This window comes from Podarcis cretensis (assembly GCF_951804945.1).
Source record: "Podarcis cretensis genome assembly, chromosome: 13".
NCBI classification, from domain to species: domain Eukaryota; kingdom Metazoa; phylum Chordata; class Lepidosauria; order Squamata; family Lacertidae; genus Podarcis; species Podarcis cretensis.
Window position 1 is genome coordinate 21444250 of NC_137182.1, and position 19954 is coordinate 21464203.

At 47.8% G+C, this 19954-nt stretch overlaps 1 protein-coding gene across 3 annotated transcripts in view; it reads right to left on the reverse strand.

Annotated features, from left to right (window-relative positions):
• Positions 1–19954, reverse strand: part of ITGA3 (integrin subunit alpha 3) — a 138504-nt gene that overhangs the window by 94309 nt on the left and 24241 nt on the right. For all 3 annotated transcript variants that reach the window (XR_013832408.1, XR_013832409.1, XM_079949328.1), the window contains exon 2: positions 585–712. Coding sequence is in view for 1 of the 3 variants with exons in the window: in XM_079949328.1 (XP_079805454.1) it covers positions 585–712 (128 nt within the window). In the remaining 2 variants the exon portion in view is untranslated. The remainder of the gene's footprint in view (positions 1–584; positions 713–19954) is intronic.

A 19954-nucleotide genomic window follows, 5' to 3' on the forward strand; every position in this document is an offset into this window, starting at 1 on the left:
CATAAATGTGCACAGGATTATTGCCAGGTCCTTTAAGGCACAGGTGGGGAATCTGTGGCCACCCAGATGCTGCAGGGATTCCAACCTCCCTAGCCAGCATGGAAACTATGGTCCAACATCTGAAGGGCTACAAGTTCTTCAGAGCTAGGCTTCACACACAAAAAGGGATGCAGTTTTCATACCTGCAGAAAGACAGATACTATTGTATAGTTTAATTACGGATTAATTTAATAGTTATAAACTGCTTGGAAGTTGTTCTGGAATATAAGCAGTATATAAGAGGAGAGAAGGAAGGAAGGAAGATAAAAATCACATATGAATGGATCTTGTTTGAAACCAGTAATCAAAGCTGTAGGCACTACAGAGCATAGAGATATCCTGATAATTGATAAGCAACTTCAAGCAGGTTTCATCTGGAAACCTAACAGGAACCAGCAGAGGAATAATCAGGGCTTGCTGTTTATCACTTCATTTGCAATAATAATAATAATCAGGGGTTTTTCTGGGGGGATGTAGGGGTACTCATACCCCTAAACATTTTGTGAATCTAGCGGGAGGGCTCTCCTTTGCACATGCCCACGTACTTTTCACCTTGATGTCCACCCTCTCACAGTCATCAGTGGCCGCTGTCAGAGGGCAAGCATACATGGCGCCCATTCGCGTGGCGTTCTCCATCCCTGTAGCCGTATCGCGAGGAGCTCCAGCAAGCAGCCTGAAGAAAGGGAGAATAAATAATAATAATGTTGAATTAGAGTTGGTGGAAGGGGAGCACTTGCTCACCATGAGAAAACACGGCTGCAATGTAATTTGGAAGAGATGGTATGCTTTTCACGGAAAGGACTCCCCGTCTTGGTGACTTTGGGGCTTAGTTTGGGCAACTGCTCATCACAACAAAATCTTGGGTTTGTTTTTTTTAATGCTAGGTCTATTCCACCTCAGTTCATGTTTTGAGAGAGACGAAAATGCTTTGGGGTAAGAGCAGGGTGCCTTTCCTTCCTTGCTGATCCGTGACTGGTGTTTTCAGGAAACGGCTCCCGGCTCATAAAGCGGAACTTCCAAGCAAGTTGAAACTCAGCACTTCTTATTTTGGAAATCAAATACCACTTCGCACCAGCGACTTGACCTCCAAACTGCCGCCATTTGGAGCAACACGCTTTGCCTGCTCTTCCTCCCTCCCCGCATTTGTTTTTAAAAAGAACATTTTAATCCCTCCTGATCTTTGGTAAAGCACCAGGTGGCTCGTAACGGAAGTAAAAAAAAAATTAACTCTAACACAAAATTAAAAACACATCAGCTCTAAAAGCAACCCACATTCCAGTCAGGCAAAAAACATTCACGGAGGGTAAGAAGAAGGAATGGTAAGAGATGTCAGCGAGGGGAGGCTGTTGGGGAGAGTCCTGAGGTACCAGAGGGAGATGTCTTGGAGTGCTGTATTTGGCCCATGGGACGGAGGTTGCCCACCTCAATCTTTAAACTCATATCAAATTTGATCAGGCATGAAACTACAGCAGCATCAGCTAGCCTGTCAAAGTAGCTAGTCCTCTGTGAGGAGAGGCTTCTTCCATTCCAGCAAAATATTACTTCCATCCTGGCACAGAGGCAGCTGGGGCGTGCGTTCCACCGCACTCTAAAAACACAGCTGTATTTTTTCAATGTTGTGGGCAAGGCGCCTCTCGCGCTAGACAAAGGAAAGAAAGCAAAAGAATGCACCAAGGGAACATTTCACAGTGGCAGGTGGCAAGCGGGAGGAAAACATTAAGCACAAAAGCCATGGATGGATGGAATGTATGTGTATGAACTAGAGAGGGTATGAACTGATGCATGAGGGCGCACAGGTAAAAGACAGTTTGGATGTAGAATTAGCATTTTAGTGTGCTTCGTATGGGCCAAAAATATGCGCTGGTATCTGGGGCTCTGCCTTTTACAGTGCTACCTCAGTTTTCAAATGTCTCCGTTGACTAACATTTCAGTTTCCAAACGCCGAAAACTTGGAAGTAAATGCTTCCGTTTTCGAATGCGCCTCAAAAGTCAAACGGCTTCCGCTGAGGTACCACTGTATTTTTCTCATTTTTTTCTATTAGATTTGCAAACCGCCCTTTGGGCCTTGGATTCTGAACATTTCAGAACTCAAACAGTCTTCTGGAACGGATTACGTTTGAAAACCAAAGTTCCACATTACTCAATTTCTTGAGCAAGTTACTAGTCCTTTCCAAACTGCCATGGCACCCACTTCATGACCAGCCACTGAGTTTCTGGTTCCCCTCAATTTCTCATTTTGCCAACCTTAGTTTCAGTCTTCCACATTTCTTAATGGGTTTGCAATTTTTTGGGGAAGTCCTCGTGAAAATTCACTAGCATTTTAGTGCAGGTTTCTCCTGATAGACCCATTTCTGCAAAGCAATTGTCCTTCATTGTCCTTCTTTGTCTGCTGTTTCCACTAACACATACGTCAATGCAACTTTCACCCTAAGTATATGCATCTATGTACACATACGGTTGGAAAAGCGCATTGCAAAATTTGGGGAAGTGCACATTTCGCAGGACAACCTGAATTTTCATTCTTGTATTGTTTCTAAAAGGACAAACATGGAATGAATCGATTTTCTAACCCCTTCCCTGCCAGCTGCATGCCTCATATCACATTCCCAAATGGATCCCAAATGGTTGGGGCTCCCAGAGGAGGGAGATTTAGGGGAGGGCTACCAGGCTGCCCAGGGACGCGGGTGGCACTGTGGGTTAAACCACAGAGCCTAGGACTTGCTGATCAGAAGGTCGGCGGTTCGAATCCCCGCGACGGGGTGAGCTCCCGTTGCTTGGTCCCTGCTCCTGCCAACCTAGCAGTTCAAAAGCACATCAATAAATAGGTACCACTCTGGCGGGAAGGTAAAGTGTTTCCGTGCGCTGCTCTGGTTCGCCAGAAGCGGCTTAGTCATGGGGACCACATGACCTGGAAGCTGTACGCCAGCTCCCATGGCCAATAAAGCGAGATGAGCGCTGCAATCCCAGAGTCGGCCACCACTGGACCTAATGGTCAGGGGTCCCTTTACCTTTATCAGACTGCCCACACTGCACATTGGAAGGCGAGAGGTGGGAGATGCCGAATTTGGGCTCTTTTCTCTGTGGGGATCTGCTATGGGGTCCCAAAATTGCCTTATGCCTCCATGTCGGCTATTCTTGTATATGTCAGGCAACATTGCAAAGGCCTCTTAATTCTCCAGTGCTCTCTTATCCAAAGGGAACAAATTCCCAGATCTCTGGAATATATCACTACTTGAGGACGGCAACCATATACAGTGGTACCTCGGGTTACATACGCTTCAGGTTACAGACTCTGCTAACCAGAAATATTACCTCGGGTTAAGAACTTTGCTTCAGGATGAAAACAGAAATTGCATGGCAGTGGCGCAGTGGCAGCAGGAGGCCCCATTAGCTAAAGCGGTACTTCAGGTTAAGAACAGTTTCAGGTTAAGAACGGACCTCTGGAACGAATTAAGTTCTTAACCTGAGGTACCATTGTATAAGCAAGAAGTATTTATTCTCCCAGGGCATCGTTTAACTGTGGTGCTCAACGGCCTGGTTTGCTTGCCAAACTGAGCAAAATATATTGCCAGGTAAATAGGTACAACTAGATGCTCCATTATTAGGTACAGGTTCAGTACCTACTGCCAACCTGCATCTACAAGGACAAAATAGGCATTCACAGAATCATAGAGTTGGAAAGGACCACGAGGGTCATCTAGTCCAAACCCCTGCAAGGCAGGAATCTTTTGCTCAACGTGGGGCTCGAACCCACAACCCTGAGATCAAGAGTCTTGCGCTATTCCTGACTTGTTTAAATGGGCAGCGTAGGAAAGTTGCCAAATAAGGATTTATGACATCACCACCTCAAGAACCCAGAAAATACCATCACCACTGTTTTCAGCTTAGGAAACATCCCCTTATTTGGGATATGAACCAGCCTTTCCCTAGAAATTTCCTTACAAATTCCTTAGTCATTTGTGGACTTGCCCCTAAGGTCATGTGGAGCTGATGGGGCAGAAGATGGGCTGAGATGTTTGTACAAATGGCCGCCTCTGCAGATTGAAAGAGTGTTTTTGTGCCAGTGCTCACATGTGAGAGATTAGAACTGAAGGGCTAGGCTAGAAAGTGGAGGCAGAGAGTATTGGGGAGCTGGAACAAAGATAGAGGGATGATGCTCTCACTGCGATGGAAAAGTAACCTGCTCAGTGCCCAACAATATCTGAACGATATCTGGTTTTCAGCATTGTGATACATCACCAGCTAAACCAGCTATCGAGAGCTGGACCATAAAGAAGGCTGATCACCAAAGAATTGATGCTTTTGAATTATGGTGCTGGAGGAGACTCTTGAGAGTCCTATGGACTGGAAGAGTATCAAACCTATCCATTCTGAAGGAAATGAGCCCTGAGTGCTCACTGGAAGGACAGATCCTGAAGCTGAGGCTCCAATACTTTGGCCACCTCATGAGAAGAGAAGACTCCCTGGAAAATACCCTGTTGTTGGGAAAGATGGAGGGCACAAGGAGAAGGGGACGACTAATTACGAGATGGTGGGACAGTATTCTCGAAGCTACCAGCATGAGTTTGACCAAACTGTGGGAGGCAGTGGAAGACAGGAGGGCCTGGCGTGCTCTGGTCTATGGGATCACAAAGAGTCGGACACGACAAAACGACCAAACAACAACAACAAAACCAGCTATCACGATGCACAATATTATCGCCAGGTCATAATCATGAAACCGAGATCATTATATGCACTCGAGCTGCACGTATAAAAACAGGATCGTGTAAAAGAGAGGGCAAAACATAAGAAGGGCAGGGAAGCCCATGTCCTTGGATTAATCCAGGACCCCCCCCCCCCACTGGCACAGCTCTGGCGAGCTTTGCCAAGAGACCTCTTCACATACAGATGCTGCCTCTGTGAATCATCATGCCCTTTGTGCTCGAGAGATGTGATTTGTGCGGGAAATATTTTGCCTCCCAGATAAAAGGTACATGAGTCATCAGATGAAGCATGCTTTTCGGCTTCCCGCAGGGACGCCACATCCAGCCAGCCTAGCCCCCCAACAATGAATGGGTAAGAAACGGAAGCTGAGTGGCAGGCAACTCTCACCTGTCCTGACTCAATCCGTGAATCATTTGCAAACGGCAACTTCCCCTCCTGCTCCTGCCAGCACTTAGTAATTTTCTCTCTTATATCCTGACTGTGTGTAAGAGAGAGTGCCTGAAGGGCACAATTTTATCACACGTCTGCCCGGCGTATCTCTATGCTAAAACTGCTGCTTCCTACACCTGGGAGGGGAGCACAGGTGCAGCCCTTTGAAGTGCATTTGAGGGGGTTTTTTTTTGGGGGGGGGGTCCAAATCCGTTTGCGCCACCATTAGTAGTACAGTCGTACTTTAGATCCCAAATGCCTTGTGAGTCGAACTTTTTGGCTCCCAAACGCCGCAAACCAGGAAGTGATTGTTCCGGTTTGTGAACATTCTTTGGAACCCAAACGTCTGACACAGCTTCCAAGGCTTCCGATTGGCTGCAGGAGCTTCCTGAAGGACGTTCTGCAATGCAGAGCATGTGCTCTGCTGCCACCAAACTATGGGCCCCTCCTTCGAAGATGGCCGTCATCAAACTGGGATCCTTTGATGTCAAAACGGACCCCGCGCCAAGACAAACTGTTTTATTAAGACAAATTGTTCTGCTATCGAGCTCCGGGACGTGACAGACAGGAAGCGCCCTTTGTCACATTTCTTTCACACCCTTTCACATTTCTGTCACGCCCTTCCTCCAAGAAGGTTGTGTGTGTGTGTGTGCCTGTGTGGCGGTGGCGGTGTCACTCCTTTCATGCTCAAAGCAGGCCAGGTTTAGGTGGAGAGATTTGAGTTAGGCTGAAAAAATGCAACGTCGCCAAGGTGAGCCAGGTGGACATTTAAACTGGTCTCCTTCCCCTGTAGCCCTCTAAAAGCTCGTCCATATTTTTGCTGGTTGTCTGCTTGCCTAGGGGAAAGGGCCCCCCAAATTTGAAGGAGGGGACCGGGCCCCCTCAATGTTCTGCAGTGACATTCATGCATGATGCAAGCATGTCATGTGGCGTGCTCATGTCGCTCATGCGTGCCGCGCAGCCTGGTTGCGTCATGCGCACAAGCCATGCGGCATGCACACCCACACATTGCGCATCACATGCGAGGGATGTGAACACACCATGCGATGTGCTGCTGTCATAAGTGCACTTCATGTGGTGCTGGCCCCCTCAATCGCGGCGGTCAAGCCAGTGCGATTGGCTTCAACTGAGCACTAAACAATGGTTCTCCCACAGGGAAAAAGCAACAGGACAAGTGGAAGCATGGATAACAACAACAACAACAACAACAACAACAACAACAACAACAACAACAACGATAATAATTTATTTATACCTGCCCATATGGCTGGACTCTGGGCAGCTCCAAACAGAATACAGTGGTACCTCTGGTTATGAACTAAATTTATTCCGGAGGTCCATTCTTAACCTGAAACCTTTCTTAACCCGAGGTACCACTTTGGCTAATGGGGCCTCCCCCTGCTGCCGCCGCACGATTTCTGTTCTCATTCTGGGGCAAAGTTCTTAATCTGAGGTACTACTTCCGGGTTAGCAGAGTCTGTAACCTAAAGTGTTTGTAACCCGAGGGGTTCGTAACCTGAGGTACCACTGTATTAAAAACATGATAAAACATCAAACATTAAAAACTTCCCTAAACAGGGCTGCCTTCAGATGTCTTCTAAAAGTCAGATAGTTGCTTATTTCCTTGACATCTGATGGGAGGGCGTTCCACAGGGCGGGCGCCACTGCAAGCCATGATCAATTGAAGAAGAGAGAAGAAGAGTTTGGATTTGATATCCCGCTTTATCGCTACCCGAAGGAGTCTCAAAGTGGCTAACATTCTCCTTTCCCTTCTTCCCCCACAACAAACACTCTGTGAGGTGAGTGGGGCTGAGAGACTTCAGAGAAGTGTGACTAGCCCAAGGTCACCCAGCAGCTGCATGTGGAGAAGTGGAGACATGAACCCGGTTTACCGCTCTTAACCACTACACCACACTGGCTCTCACTGGCTCACACTTAGGCTACACCAAGCCACTTTGGGGAGATTCAGGGGCAAAGCTGCTTCATGCTGTCAGTCAGGCTATAGAACTGTAGGCTAGGTGTTGCATGAGACAGTCCTGTGACTCTCAACCGGGGTGACAAATCCACTGGGATGGGATGCATTGGGATTACCTGCTGAGAATGCGGCCATTGATCATGGCTTGCATCCAGCAGACTGGACACAAAGTAAAATTCAGCACATGCGAAAGCAGCTTGAAGCTTTAGGCTTGTATTTTAATTGGGATCGGGAAATAACCACTTGTTTGCCAGAGTACTATAAGTGGACATTGGGACGCGGGTGGCACTGTGGGTTAAACCACAGAGCCTAGGACTTGCCGATCAGAAGGTTGGCGATTCGAATCCTCGCGACGGGGTGAGCTCCCGTTGCTCAGCCCCAGCTCCTGCCAACCTAGCAGTTCAAAAGCACATCAAAGTACAAGTAGATAAATAGGTACCGCTCCGGCAGGAAGGTAAACAGCGTTTCCGTGCACTGCTCCGGTTCTCCAGAAGCGGCTTAGTCATGCTGGCCACATGACCTGGAAGCTGTAGGCCGGCTCCCTTGGCCGATAAAGCGAAATGAGCGCTGCAACCCCAGAGTCGGCCACGACTGGACCTAATGGTCAGGGGTCCCTTTACCTTTATCAGACTGCCCACACTGCACATTGGAAGGCGAGAGGTGGGAGATGCCGAATTTGGGCTCTTTTCTCTGTGGACATAGTATCTTTTTATTAAGCCTTTGGTCTCTCGGCAAGCCCAGCTTTCTGCTCTCAGTCAATCTGGCAGCTCCGGGAAGTCCAACTGGCATGTCAAGGAAGTCATTGGGACAAAACACAATGGCTTTGAGCGAGTGCCAGCAATAGTACCAACCCACCCTGTTAAGGAAGAGGAAGAAGGGGGAGGGAGATGAAAATCCCAAGGCCAGAATTAGGGAGAGGGACTTTTTCTCCTCCTCCTCCTGCCTCCGTTTATATATCAGCAGCCCTCGGGCTTCTGTGGCTGTGGGGTCAAAAATGTGGCTTTTTGTGCGTCGCAGGGAGACTCACAAAGGAAGGAGGGGGCTGAGGAAGTACAACGGAGGCCTCAAATGTCAGCTTAACCCAGAACGGAGCCCCAAGCTTCCAGGCATTAACTGCATCAAACTGAAAAGGGGGGAAAGTACCAACAGTAAGGGAATGGTAGAATAAGTTCTACGCAGAAATGGCTCAATTGACAAATAGGTTAAGGGGAAATACAAACCAATCATTTACGCAAAAATGGGGTATGTTCAAGAAATACCTACAAAAAATATACCAATGATATAACATCTAGGGAAGCGTTTGAACGACCCTTGTGTAAATCAAATACTATTAAATAAGGAAAAACGGCACAATATGTTATAAGAAAGTACTAGAAATTATAGTAAGAGTAAGGTAAGAAGTGTAAGTACATTCAGTGTTGTAACTTAACATCAGGAAATAACAGGAAGTCTGTTTTGATATAATTTAGTTTATTGGATTTTTACTTTGGTTTATTTTTGTTTAGCTAGAAATTATAAGAAAAGAGCATGTGCAAGCACAAGTTTAAATCAATATTTAACGGTATAATTATTGAAGGTTGTTATTACTATCATTATCAGTTTTACCTTTTCTTTGTACATGTCCTTAAGGTTGTATATGGATGTCAAGTAATAATAATAAAATATTAAAAAGAAATAAGAAAGAAAGGAAGGAAGGAAGGAAGGAACAGGGAAGCCCTGCGGCATTCTCCAGAGCTGCCTTCACCCACCTGGTGCCCTCCAAATTTGGGGGCTTTTTGGGTGTGTGTGGATGATTCTCCTTCTCCTTTAATCCCCACAACAACCTTGTGAGGTAGGTTGGGCTGAGAGGCGGCGACTGGTCCACACTCACCCAGTGAGCTTCATGGCCAAGTGAGAGATTTGAACCTGGTCACTCAGGTCTTAAGGTAAAGGTAAAGGGACCCCTGACCATTAGGTCCAGTCGTGACTGACTCTGGGGTTGCAGCGCTCATCTCGCTTTATTGGCTGAGGGAGCCGGCGTACAGCTTCCGGGTCATGTGGCCAGCATGACTAAGCCACTTCTGGCAAACCAGAGCAGCGCATGGAAACACCGTTTACCTTCCCTCCGGAGCAGTGCCTATTTATCTACTTGCACTTTGATGTGCTTTCGAACTGCTAGGTTGGCAGGAGCAGGGACCGAGCAATGGGAGCTCACCCCGTCGCGGGGATTCGAACCGCCGAGCTTCTGATTGGCAAGTCCTAGGCTCTGTGGTTTAACCCACAGCGCCACCCGCATCTCTATACTTAGGTCTTAGTTCAACCTTATAACCACCGTACCTGGGATACCTCCTAACAAAGTCCTTAGTGTCTGGAAATTTGTCAGCAGCCAGCTAAAACCGACCCTCTCTCCTTCCACTTTCACTACTGAGGGTTGCTACAGCTAAAAGACAAAGAACAGGATAAAATGGATTTCCCATCAATAAAATTCCCTGGTGCTAAATCAGGAGACAGGCAGGGGTGGCTAATTCAGAACAGACACAGTGCCGCTCGCTTGCAGCACTGTAAGAAAATAGCCCCCAGGGTCCATGCTGCTAGCGCCACATTTAGAATTTCTCAATCTGCATCCCAACTTATTTAGATACTTTAGAGCATTTGTAACCCACCAGTCAGCCAAAAAGGCACTTATACGTAGAGTGGCTTATAATGTGAAGAAGACAGTCCCTGCCCACAGGCTTAAAACAAACAAACAGACAGACACACAAGAGGAAAGGGACACGGAGGGAGGAGGAAAACTTCAAACACAGGCACCGATTCCTAAACAGTTGTTCTTCTACTGGCCAAATGGCTCAGTTCAGGGGTAGGAGGTACCTGACACAGCTTTCGGCAAAGCTGATGGAAAGATGCCTGTTTCCCACTGAGACAGCCTGGTAGAATGGCTACAGAGGGGGAGGAGGGCTGGTGGGGCTGGGCTGTTGCTGCGGAGCTGGTGGGGCAAGCTCTGCCCCCCCATTTGCCCTACTGAGGCAGCCTGATACCCCCGCAGAACTATGGTTCCCCGGGAAGAGGGGTTGGTTGTTAAAGCACTATGGGAACTGTAGCTCCGGGAGTGGGGATAGGGGTCTCCTAACAATTCTCAGCACCCTCAACAAACTGCACTTCCCAGAACTCTTTGGGGGAGCCACTGTTATGTACTGAAGTTCTCACCCTGGGCCAGCAGGGGTATACTGTAGATAGTTTTCACTCAAGTCCACATATGCAAATAAGGAATTGAAAGTGACATTCAGTGATTGGATAGTTACAGAAAGTTGTTACTGTTGCTTTGTAGTGGAGCTCTATATAAGCAGGTTGGCTGAACCCTTCAGTTCAGTTCTGTTCTGGCCTATGAATAAACAAGAGCTGTCTGAAGAATCGCTGTGTCGTCTGATAGGTTCACCCACAACTTAACAGCCATGACTGTATGAAGTGGCCTCATAGTGCTTTAAAAGTACAGTGCAAGTGGTGTGTGTGTGTGTGTGTGTGTGTGTGTGTGTGTGTAGACCTGCTTCCTAACAGGGAGTGCACTGAGATGGCCTTTAGGTCCCATTGCACTGACTCTGATGCTATGGAATTTAAAATCCAGCACACAAGATCATAATCTTACAGAATGCCTGAGCTTGGCAAAGATGTGAGATTTCTTCCTTTTCTTTGAATGCACTGCCCCGTGGAGAGAACCTCCCCCCTCAGACACACAGGAAAGGAAAGCTATAAGTGGATGTAATGATATAAGCCAGGAGCAGTGGAAGCGATGGAGAGTTGTGAAGGTGCACAAGGCAGTTGAATTTCCCCTCCAGCCTCCCTGCAGCCTCTTGGACGCACTGTGGCCTGTGGGGCTGGGGACAGAGATGTCCTACTCTTCCAAAATTCACTTCTCTCTGCTTGTCCTTTTTTAGAATGAGGGTGTGATTTTGCATTATCTTCAGGTTGTGGTTACTTTTGTTGTTGTTTAGTCGTTTAGTCGTGTCCAACTCTTCGTGACCCCATGGACCAGAGCACGCCAGGCACTTCTGTCTTCCACTGCCTCCCACAGTTTAGTCAAACTCATGCTGGTAGCTTCGAGAACACTGTCCAACCATCTCATCCTCTGTTGTCCCCTTCTCCTTGTGCCCTCAATCTTTCCCAACATCAGGGTCTTTTCCAGGGAGTCTTCTCTTCTCATGAGGTGGCCAAAGTATTGGAGCCTCAGCTTCAGGATCTGTCCTTCCAGTGAGCACTCAGGGCTGATTTCCTTCAGAATGGATAGGTTTGATCTTGCAATCCATGGGACTCTCAAGAGTCTCCTCCAGCACCATAATTCAAAAGCATCCATTCTTCAGCGATCAGCCTTCTTTATGGTCCAGCTCTCACTTCCATACATCACTACTGGGAAAACCGTAGCTTTAACTATACAGACCTTTGTTGGCAAAGTGATGTCTCTGCTTTTTAAGATGCCGTCTAGGTTACTTACATGCTCTCATTTCCACCACCATCACCTTCAAATATATATACAGTATATGTATTTCTACTCTCCCGACTTTAGGCAAAGTTTTGCTCAGCACTCACAAAAATGCATCAGGAGGACAGACTGGAGGAAAGAGAGAGGGGGGATGTCCTCTGTGCCCCCTATGGGCACCTCTTCCCCTGGCGCCAGCAGTGGCAGAGATTGTAAAGCTAGTCCAAAAGGGATCCACACTGGTGCCAGAGAAGCCAAGTGTAAACACAGCCAGGGAGTTGCATCGAGAGAGAGAGAGAGAGAGAGAAAGAGAGGGAGGGAGGGAGAGATGGCGGGCATTCAGAGAGCCAAACTCTGGCCAAATGTCATTTCCCATTAACCCATCTGCTTAAAGAGGCAGCTTGGCTCTGGCTAAGGAGGAATGGAGGAAAGATCGAAACGGAGCTTACAGGCAGGAGACTGGACAGGGAGAGCAGAGCAGGGCAGGGCCCCTCTCTCAACGCTGCCACTTTAATTGGATAGAAAGCTGTGAAGAGAACCTTCCTTAGTCAACCCACAGGAGCAGGAAAAGCCCCTTCTTTGCCAGCAGTCCAGAAGGATGAGAGCTCAGTCCCCTTCCAGGACTTGAAGAACCCTTAGGGTAGCAGTTCAGCTCTGCTTCTTCCCCTCAACTCTCCCCGCACCTGCTCTTCAGGACAAGACAGGCTGGACAGAGGAGAAACTGGTGCCCAAGTCCTAGCAGAGTCCTTCTTGCGCTCTTGACTCTCATACACCAAGTCCTGCCCTGGGGCGTGGGCATGGCATGAACGAGGGTAAAGGTAAAGGGACCCCTGACCATTAGGTCCAGTCGTGGCCGACTCTGGGGTTGTGGCGCTCATCTCGCTTTATTGGCCGAGGGAGCCGGCGTACAGCTTCCGGGTCAGGTGGCCAGCATGACTAAGCCGCTTCTGGAGAACCAGAGCAGCGCACGGAAACAGCGTTTACCTTCCCCGCCAGAGTGGTACCTATTTATCTACTTGCACTTTGAGGTGCCTTCGAACTGCTAGGTGGGCAGGAGCAGGGACCAAGCAATGGGAGCTCACCTCATCGCGGGGATTCGAACCGCCGACCTTCTGATCAGCAAGTCCTAGGCTCTGTGGCTTAACCCACAGTGCCACCCGTGTCCCATTGAACGACGGTAGGGAGGTTGAAAAACAGGAGCCCTGCTAGATTTCATTTAAACCTTCAGACCTCTGTTGAATGAGACCCCAAATCCTGCCTAGAATAATCCCTTTTGAGGCTGGGCAGTCCAGTTAAAACAGGGCTCAGTTTGTGGAGAGAGAGAGGTCTTCGGGTTCTCCTGAAAGCAGCAGCTTCTGCTGGGACCCCAATCCCAGATGCTCTGAGGTAGGGAGATGGGAAGAGGCCTTACCTTTGAAGGTGACCCAGAAACTACAACTAATCCAGAATGTGGTGGCTAGACTGGTGACTGGGAGCAGCCGCCAAGACCACATAACACTTGAAAGACCTACATTGGCTCCCAGTACGTTTCCGGGCACAATTCAAAGTGTTGGTGCTGACCTTTAAAGCCCTAAATGTCCTCGGTCCAGTACAGTGGTACCTCGGGTTAAGTACTCAATTTGTTCCGGAGGTCCGTTCTTAACCTGAAACTGTTCTTAACCTGAAGTACCACTTTAGCTAATGGGGCCTCCCGCTGCTGCCGCATGTTTGATGCATTACTGTATTTTAATATTTTGTTGGAAGCCACCCAGAGTGGCTGGGGAAGCCCAGCCAGATGGGTGGGGTATTATTATTATTATTATTATTATTAATAATAATAATAATAATAATAATAGTTTTATTATTTAAAAATAAAACTTTGCAATGATTTTGCAAAGTTTTTTGCAGATAAAATCGCTCAGATTCGGGAAGAAGTAGACTCCACCGTGGGAGCAGGGCCGGGGCGGGAGAGTGCTAGAGTTTTGTCTAGTCAAGTTGAGTGGGATCAGTTCCAATCTGTTACCTCCGAGGATGTGGACAGGCTGCTTGGACGAGTGAAACCAACCACCTGTCTCCTGGATCCTTGCCCATCCTGGCTTATAAAAGCTAGCCGGGAAGGACTGGGCGATGGGCTTCGTGGGGTGGTGAATGCTTCCCTCCGTGAGGGAGCCTTCCCAGACACTCTGAAAGAGGCGGTTATTAAACCGCTTCTTAAAAAAACATCTTTAGATGCAGCCACGATGGCCAACTATCGCCCAGTCTCAAATCTTCCATTCTTGGGCAAGGTGATTGAGCAAGCGGTTGCCGAACAACTCCAGGCACGCCTGGAAGAAGCGGACCATTTGGATCCCTTCCAGTCAGGATTCAGGCCTCATCATGGGACTGAAACTGCCTTGGTCACACTGGTTGATGATCTCTGGCGGGCTAAGGACAAAGGTGAGAGCTGTTTCCTAGTTCTGCTGGATCTCTCAGCGGCGTTTGATACCATCGACCATAACATCCTTCTGGACCGTCTTGAGGGGCTGGGGGCTGGGAGCTGGGGGCACTGTCATACAGTGGCTCCGCTCCTTCCTCCTGGGCCGTGTTCAGAAAGTGGTGGTGGGGGATGAGTGTTCAGACCCCTGGGCTCTCACTTGTGGGGTGCCTCAGGGTTCTGTCCTCTCCCCCATGCTTTTCAACATTTACATGCAGCCGCTGGGAGAGATCATCAGGAGGTTTGGGCTGGGTGTTCATCAGTATGCGGATGATGCCCAGCTCTACCTCTCTTTCAAATCAGAATGGATGGCGGCTAACAGATTGAGGTTGAATCCTGACAAGACAGAAGTACTGCTTTTGGGGGACAGGAGGCGGGCAGGTGTGGAGGATTCCCTGTTCCTGAATGGGGCAACTGCCCATTAAGGAACAGGTGCGCAGCCTGGGAGTCATTTTGGACTCACAGCTGTTCATAGAGGCACAGGTCAAATCTGTGTCCAGGGCAGCTGTTTACCAGCTCCATCAGGTACGTAGGCTGAGACCCTATCTGCCTGCGGACTGTCTCGCCAGAGTGGTGCATGCTCTGGTTATCTCCCGCTTGGACTACCGCAATACACTCTACGTGGGGCTACCTTTGAAGGTGACTCGGAAACTACAACTAATCCAGAATGCGGCAGCTAGACTGGTGACTGGGGGCGGCCGCTGAGAACATATAACACCGGTCTTGAAAGACCTACATTGGCTCCCAGTACGTTTCCGAGCACAATTCAAAGTGTTGGTGCTGACCTTTAAAGCCCTAAACGGCCTCGGTCCAGTATACCTGAAGGAGCGTCTCCACCCCAACCGTTCTGCCCGGACGCTGAGGTCCAGCTCCGAGGGCCTTCTGGCGGTTCCCTCATTGCGAGAAGCAAAGCTACAGGGAACCAGGCAGAGGGCCTTCTCGGTAGTGGCACCCGCCCTGTGGAACGCCCTTCCAGCAGATGTCAAAGCGATAAACAACTACCTGACATTCAGAAGACATCTTAAGGCAGCCCTGTTCAGGGAAGTTTTTAACGTGTGATATTTTACTGTATTTTTGGTTTCTATGGAAGCCGCCCAGAGTGGCTGGGGATGCCCAGCCAGATGGGTGGGGTATAAATAATAAATTATTATTCTTATTATTAATACATCAGGCCAGTCAGCACCTCTACAAAGTCTCTTGCCTAGTTCTGTTTAGGGCAGAGGTGGGGAACCCCCAGCCTGCGGCCTGTGTGGCATAATAGTTGGAGTGCTGAGCTAGCACCTGGGAAAATGGGGTTCGAATCCCCGCACAGCCATGAAGCTCACTGGATGACCTTGGGCCAGTCACTGTCTCTTGGCCTAACCTACCTCACAAGGTTGTTGTGAGGAAGAAATGGGGTGGAGGAGAACTGTGCACACTGCCTTGAACTCCTTGGAAGGAAAGGTGAGATAAAAAGGCAATAAATGAATTTTTTTTTTTTAAGAAATTTGACCAGGCACATGGCCCAACGTGGTCCACAAGGCCATATTCCCCAAACCATGCCCACCTGTCAGGAGAGAGGCAGGTAGAGATTTGGCTTTGAGGCTGAGTTCCCCATGGGGAAGCTGCCCGCAGAGCCTAGCCATGCAGAAAGCTGGGTTGAAGTCACCTCCCATCAGCAGCTTCACTAGCTTTCAAACATGTTAGATCAAAACAAAGCAATTTTGCAAGGTTATTTTCAGCTCGTCTGTACTTTGCTAAACCTCAGCTGCTAGGTGGCAAACTGCTTGGAAGTGAACTTTTTATGTATGTGACGACAACCGCATGGGTGCTACTAGCCCAGAGATGGAAAGGAGACCAAGTCCTGACCAGAGAGGAATGGCAAACCAAGATGTTGGCCTATGCTGAAATGACAAAACTGACCGGAAAGCTCAGGAACCAAGAAGATAAAGACTTCAATAAAGAATTGGGGGGGGGGGGAGATTATAATTTATCTAGGAGACCACTGTAAGCAGAAGAAAACATTAGCAGGATTCTAATAACACTTGTATGGGACGCGGGTGGTGTTGTGGGTTAAACAACAGAGCCTAGGACTTGCTGATCAGAAGGTCGGCGGATCGAATCCCCGCGACGGGGTGAGCTCCCGTTGCTCAGTCCCTGCTCCTGCCAATTTAGCAGTTCAAAAACACATCAAAGTGCAAGTAGATAAATAGGTACCGCTCCGGCGGGAAGGTAAACGGCGTTTCCATGCACTGCTTTGGTTCACCAGAAGCTGGCCATATGACCCGGAAGCTGTACGCTGGCTCCCTCAGCCAATAAAGCGAGATGAGCGCCGTAACCCCAGAGTCGGTCACAACTGGACCTAATGGTCAGGGGTACCTTTACCTTTACCTTTAATAACACTTGTAATGTAGCAAATACAGTGGTACCTCTGGTTGCAAACGGGATCTGTTCCGGAGGCCCGTTTGCAACCTTAACAGAACGCGACCCGCTTCTGCGTGAGCGCAGGTCGCGATTCTCCACGTTTGTGCATGCGCTTGATGTCATTTTGCGTGTCTGCGCATGCATGAGTGGCGAAACCCGGAAGTAACCCATTCTGTTACTTCTGGGTCGCCGCGGGACACAACCTGAAAACACGCAAGCTGAAGCAAACGTAACATGAGGTATGACTGTATTATGGACAATATGGATAGATATAAAATATGGATTACGAAATAATATGCAGCTGAGAAGGTGTACAATAGGATCCATGGAGGGGAAGGCGGGAAGTCTGGAGATTCGCAGGAATCTCTAAATATGGATATGTAGTTTGGATTGTTATAATTTTATATTTGTAAAATCAAACAAAAATTATTATTTTTTTAAAAAAGGAAAGGAAGTGAACCTTCACGGTGAGGGAGGCAATGCTCAACACAGAAGAGACAACGGAGGCTCCTCTTGCTTGCGAAGGTCTAAAGCTGGGAAAAGTCGAGTTGCTCCCTCCTTTCCCCAGATTAACAGCTCTGGGCTGCTGGCACCAGCAGGCTGGCTTCATTCCACGTTACCTCCTTCCCAGAGAACTCCGTGCCTTTATGGCTTTGCACTCCCGGTCCAGCTGGACCACCCACGGTTCAGACCAAAGGGGCAAGACCAAAGAACAAAGGGAATGTGATGTAAAGGAGATCTTAAGCTGTGCAGGTACAAAGTGGACTCGGTCTACCCAGCAGCCTTTCTGAATCACAACCCCTGCCCCTATTCGTTTGTGGGTTGAGAGAGGGGGTCCAAATGTCCCCACCACAATGGCAAGAAGGTTCATGTTTTCCCCATCCTCAATCTGCGAAATCTAGGAGAAGGCAGCGTGTCCCACCAGTGTGAGTGTACACGATGTCTCGTAGTAGGTGAAGGACCTGTTTTCAAATGCCATCTCTGTCAAGGACTTGCAAGGTGGCCTTGGGCAAATTGCTTCTTTGCAGCCTCAGTTTTTCATTGGTCAAAATGGGAATGACCTTCCTCTGTGTGTCTGGCACACACATGGGATGGTGGAAGAAATCCAATCCAGTTCCTACTGAAAGGTGAATCTGCCAGATCCACACTTTCTGAAACAATAATATCAACTCTGAAATTCACGCTCCTCTGAATTTTGCAATGCAGTTCTCTACATGTGCAAAAATGCATATATATTGCTGCAAAGTGTGCATTAAAATGCATGTGTTTGTGAAAAGAGCACACAGAAATGCATTATTTTAGGGGAAATGGCTTTGCAAAAAAGAGAGAGTGCATATTAGGCAGAATTGTATACAAACCTAGATTGGTAAAAGCTAGATTGGTAAAAGCATTTTATATGTGTTGTAGATGCATGATAACACTGTGACCTCAGACGACACTGTGGAGTTCCGCTTTTGCCAACGTGATTTCTCATACAAAGTTTACAACAGGCTTCCTCAAACTCCGCCCTCCAGATGTTTTTGGACTACAACTCCCATGATCCCTAGCTAGCAGGGCCAGTGGTCAGGGATAATGGGAATTGTACTCTCAAAACATCTGGAGGGCTGAGTTTGAAGAAGCTTGGTTTACAATGTGTTTTCCTGAAATGCTTCTTTGCTGTCTAGATCCAGCCTTGCATTCTAGGAGAAATTCAACCTAAAACGCTAGTGAATTTTCAGGACGGTTTGTTGGTTTGTTTGTTTTATTGTGAATTGTTACAGGAGTGTGGAGAACTGAATTTAAGATTGGGGGGAAATGAGAAATGGAGAGAAACAGAAATGGACAGTTCTCTCCCTCCCTAACACACACATGAACTCTCACAACCAACCACCAAAGTCTCTACTCATTTGTGAATGCTGTTACTCACTTGGGGCACCCAAGAGCTCAGAAGTCGTGCAACTTACCCCACCCTAATTTTTCCCCTTAGAAATATTAAGTAGTAGAATCAATTTTAAGCACTGAGAAAACTGCTTTAGTAAAGAAGCGGCGGGGGGGGGGGAGATTAATGATATCTCCATTCTTGGCCACTCACTGCTGTACATGGAAGCTTCAATATTTTTCTCCATGATTGATCCAGAGGAGAAGACATTGATGCATTCAGAAAATTGTCTTAATATATCAAAATATGAACGAGCCTTTTGCTTGGGCACACCAACCCCTTCCTCCTTTCTCAGTGCAAAGGTAAAGGGACCCCTGACCGTTAGGTCCAGTTGTGACCGACTCTGGGGTTGCGGCACTCATCTCGCTTTATTGGCCAAGGGAGCCAGCGTACAGCTTCCGGGTCATGTGGCCAGCATGCCTGAGCCACTTCTGGCGAACCAGAGCAGCACATGGAAATGCCATTTACCTTCCCGCCGGAGCGGTACCTATTTATCTACTTGTACTTTGACATGCTTTCGAACTGCTAGGTGGGCAGGAGCAGGGACTGAGCAACGGGAGCTCACCCCGTCGCAGGGATTCGAACCGCCGACCTTCGGATCGGCAAGTCCTAGGCTCTGTTGTTTAACCCACAGCACCATCCGCATCCCTTCAGTGCACTATAGTTAACCACAAAAGCCTGCAACTCACCATGGTTTACAGGGCTGTTGCCAGGGTGGGCAAAATGCAGAAATATTTTTTGAAGCTTATCAAGTTGTTCTGGATTGCTAATGCATTTGGGGATAATTGAATGAGGTGTATGTGAAAGAGAGGGAGAGAGATCTGGGTTGCTGGTGGGATATTAATTTGGAGGAAAATAAATTAATTTCACATGGCTTTATCTATCGATGATTTGATGGTGGTGACAGCAGGTAGCTGAAGGGGAACTGATCTGAAGCAGGACCTATTAGGAAATTAATTAGGAGAGAATCAATTGAAAAGGAATTGATCTAGGGTGTGGTGAAAAATTAAAGGAAGACTTTCTCTGCGGTGACTTGAATGGGAATTTTGGGGGTTTGGCTTTTGTGAAGTTTAAATTCTACTCTTTTAAATTTACATAAGCTATGCATATGCTAATTTATATGAATAGATGTAAATTTCTGTCTATAGGTCCATAGCTCAAATATTTTAAATAACTAAGTATTTTAAATATTTTAACTACTAGCAGTGCCTCTGGTTATATCCAAGCTGGAAAATAATGGTTACTGGCAGTCCTGGCTCCAAGATTTTGGGGGTCCTCAGTGCTGCCCAAAATTGGGAAGAGGTGGGAGAGGCAAACTGAGAAATCTCTGAGGCTGCATCTTATCTTCCTGTATTCCCTATGCAATTTGAAAAGGACTGTTAGGACAATTGAGTTTCTACTGGTCTTAGGGCCTGGGCAAATGTCCACCTTCTGGAGCCTGCCCTGGTTACTATTATTGTTATAAATTATTCTTGTTAATCTGAAGGCAGCCCTGTTTAGGGAAGTTTTTAAGGACTGATATTTTTATTATGTTTTTAGATAAGTTGTAAGCCTCCCAGATGGGACGTGGGTGGCGCTGTGGGT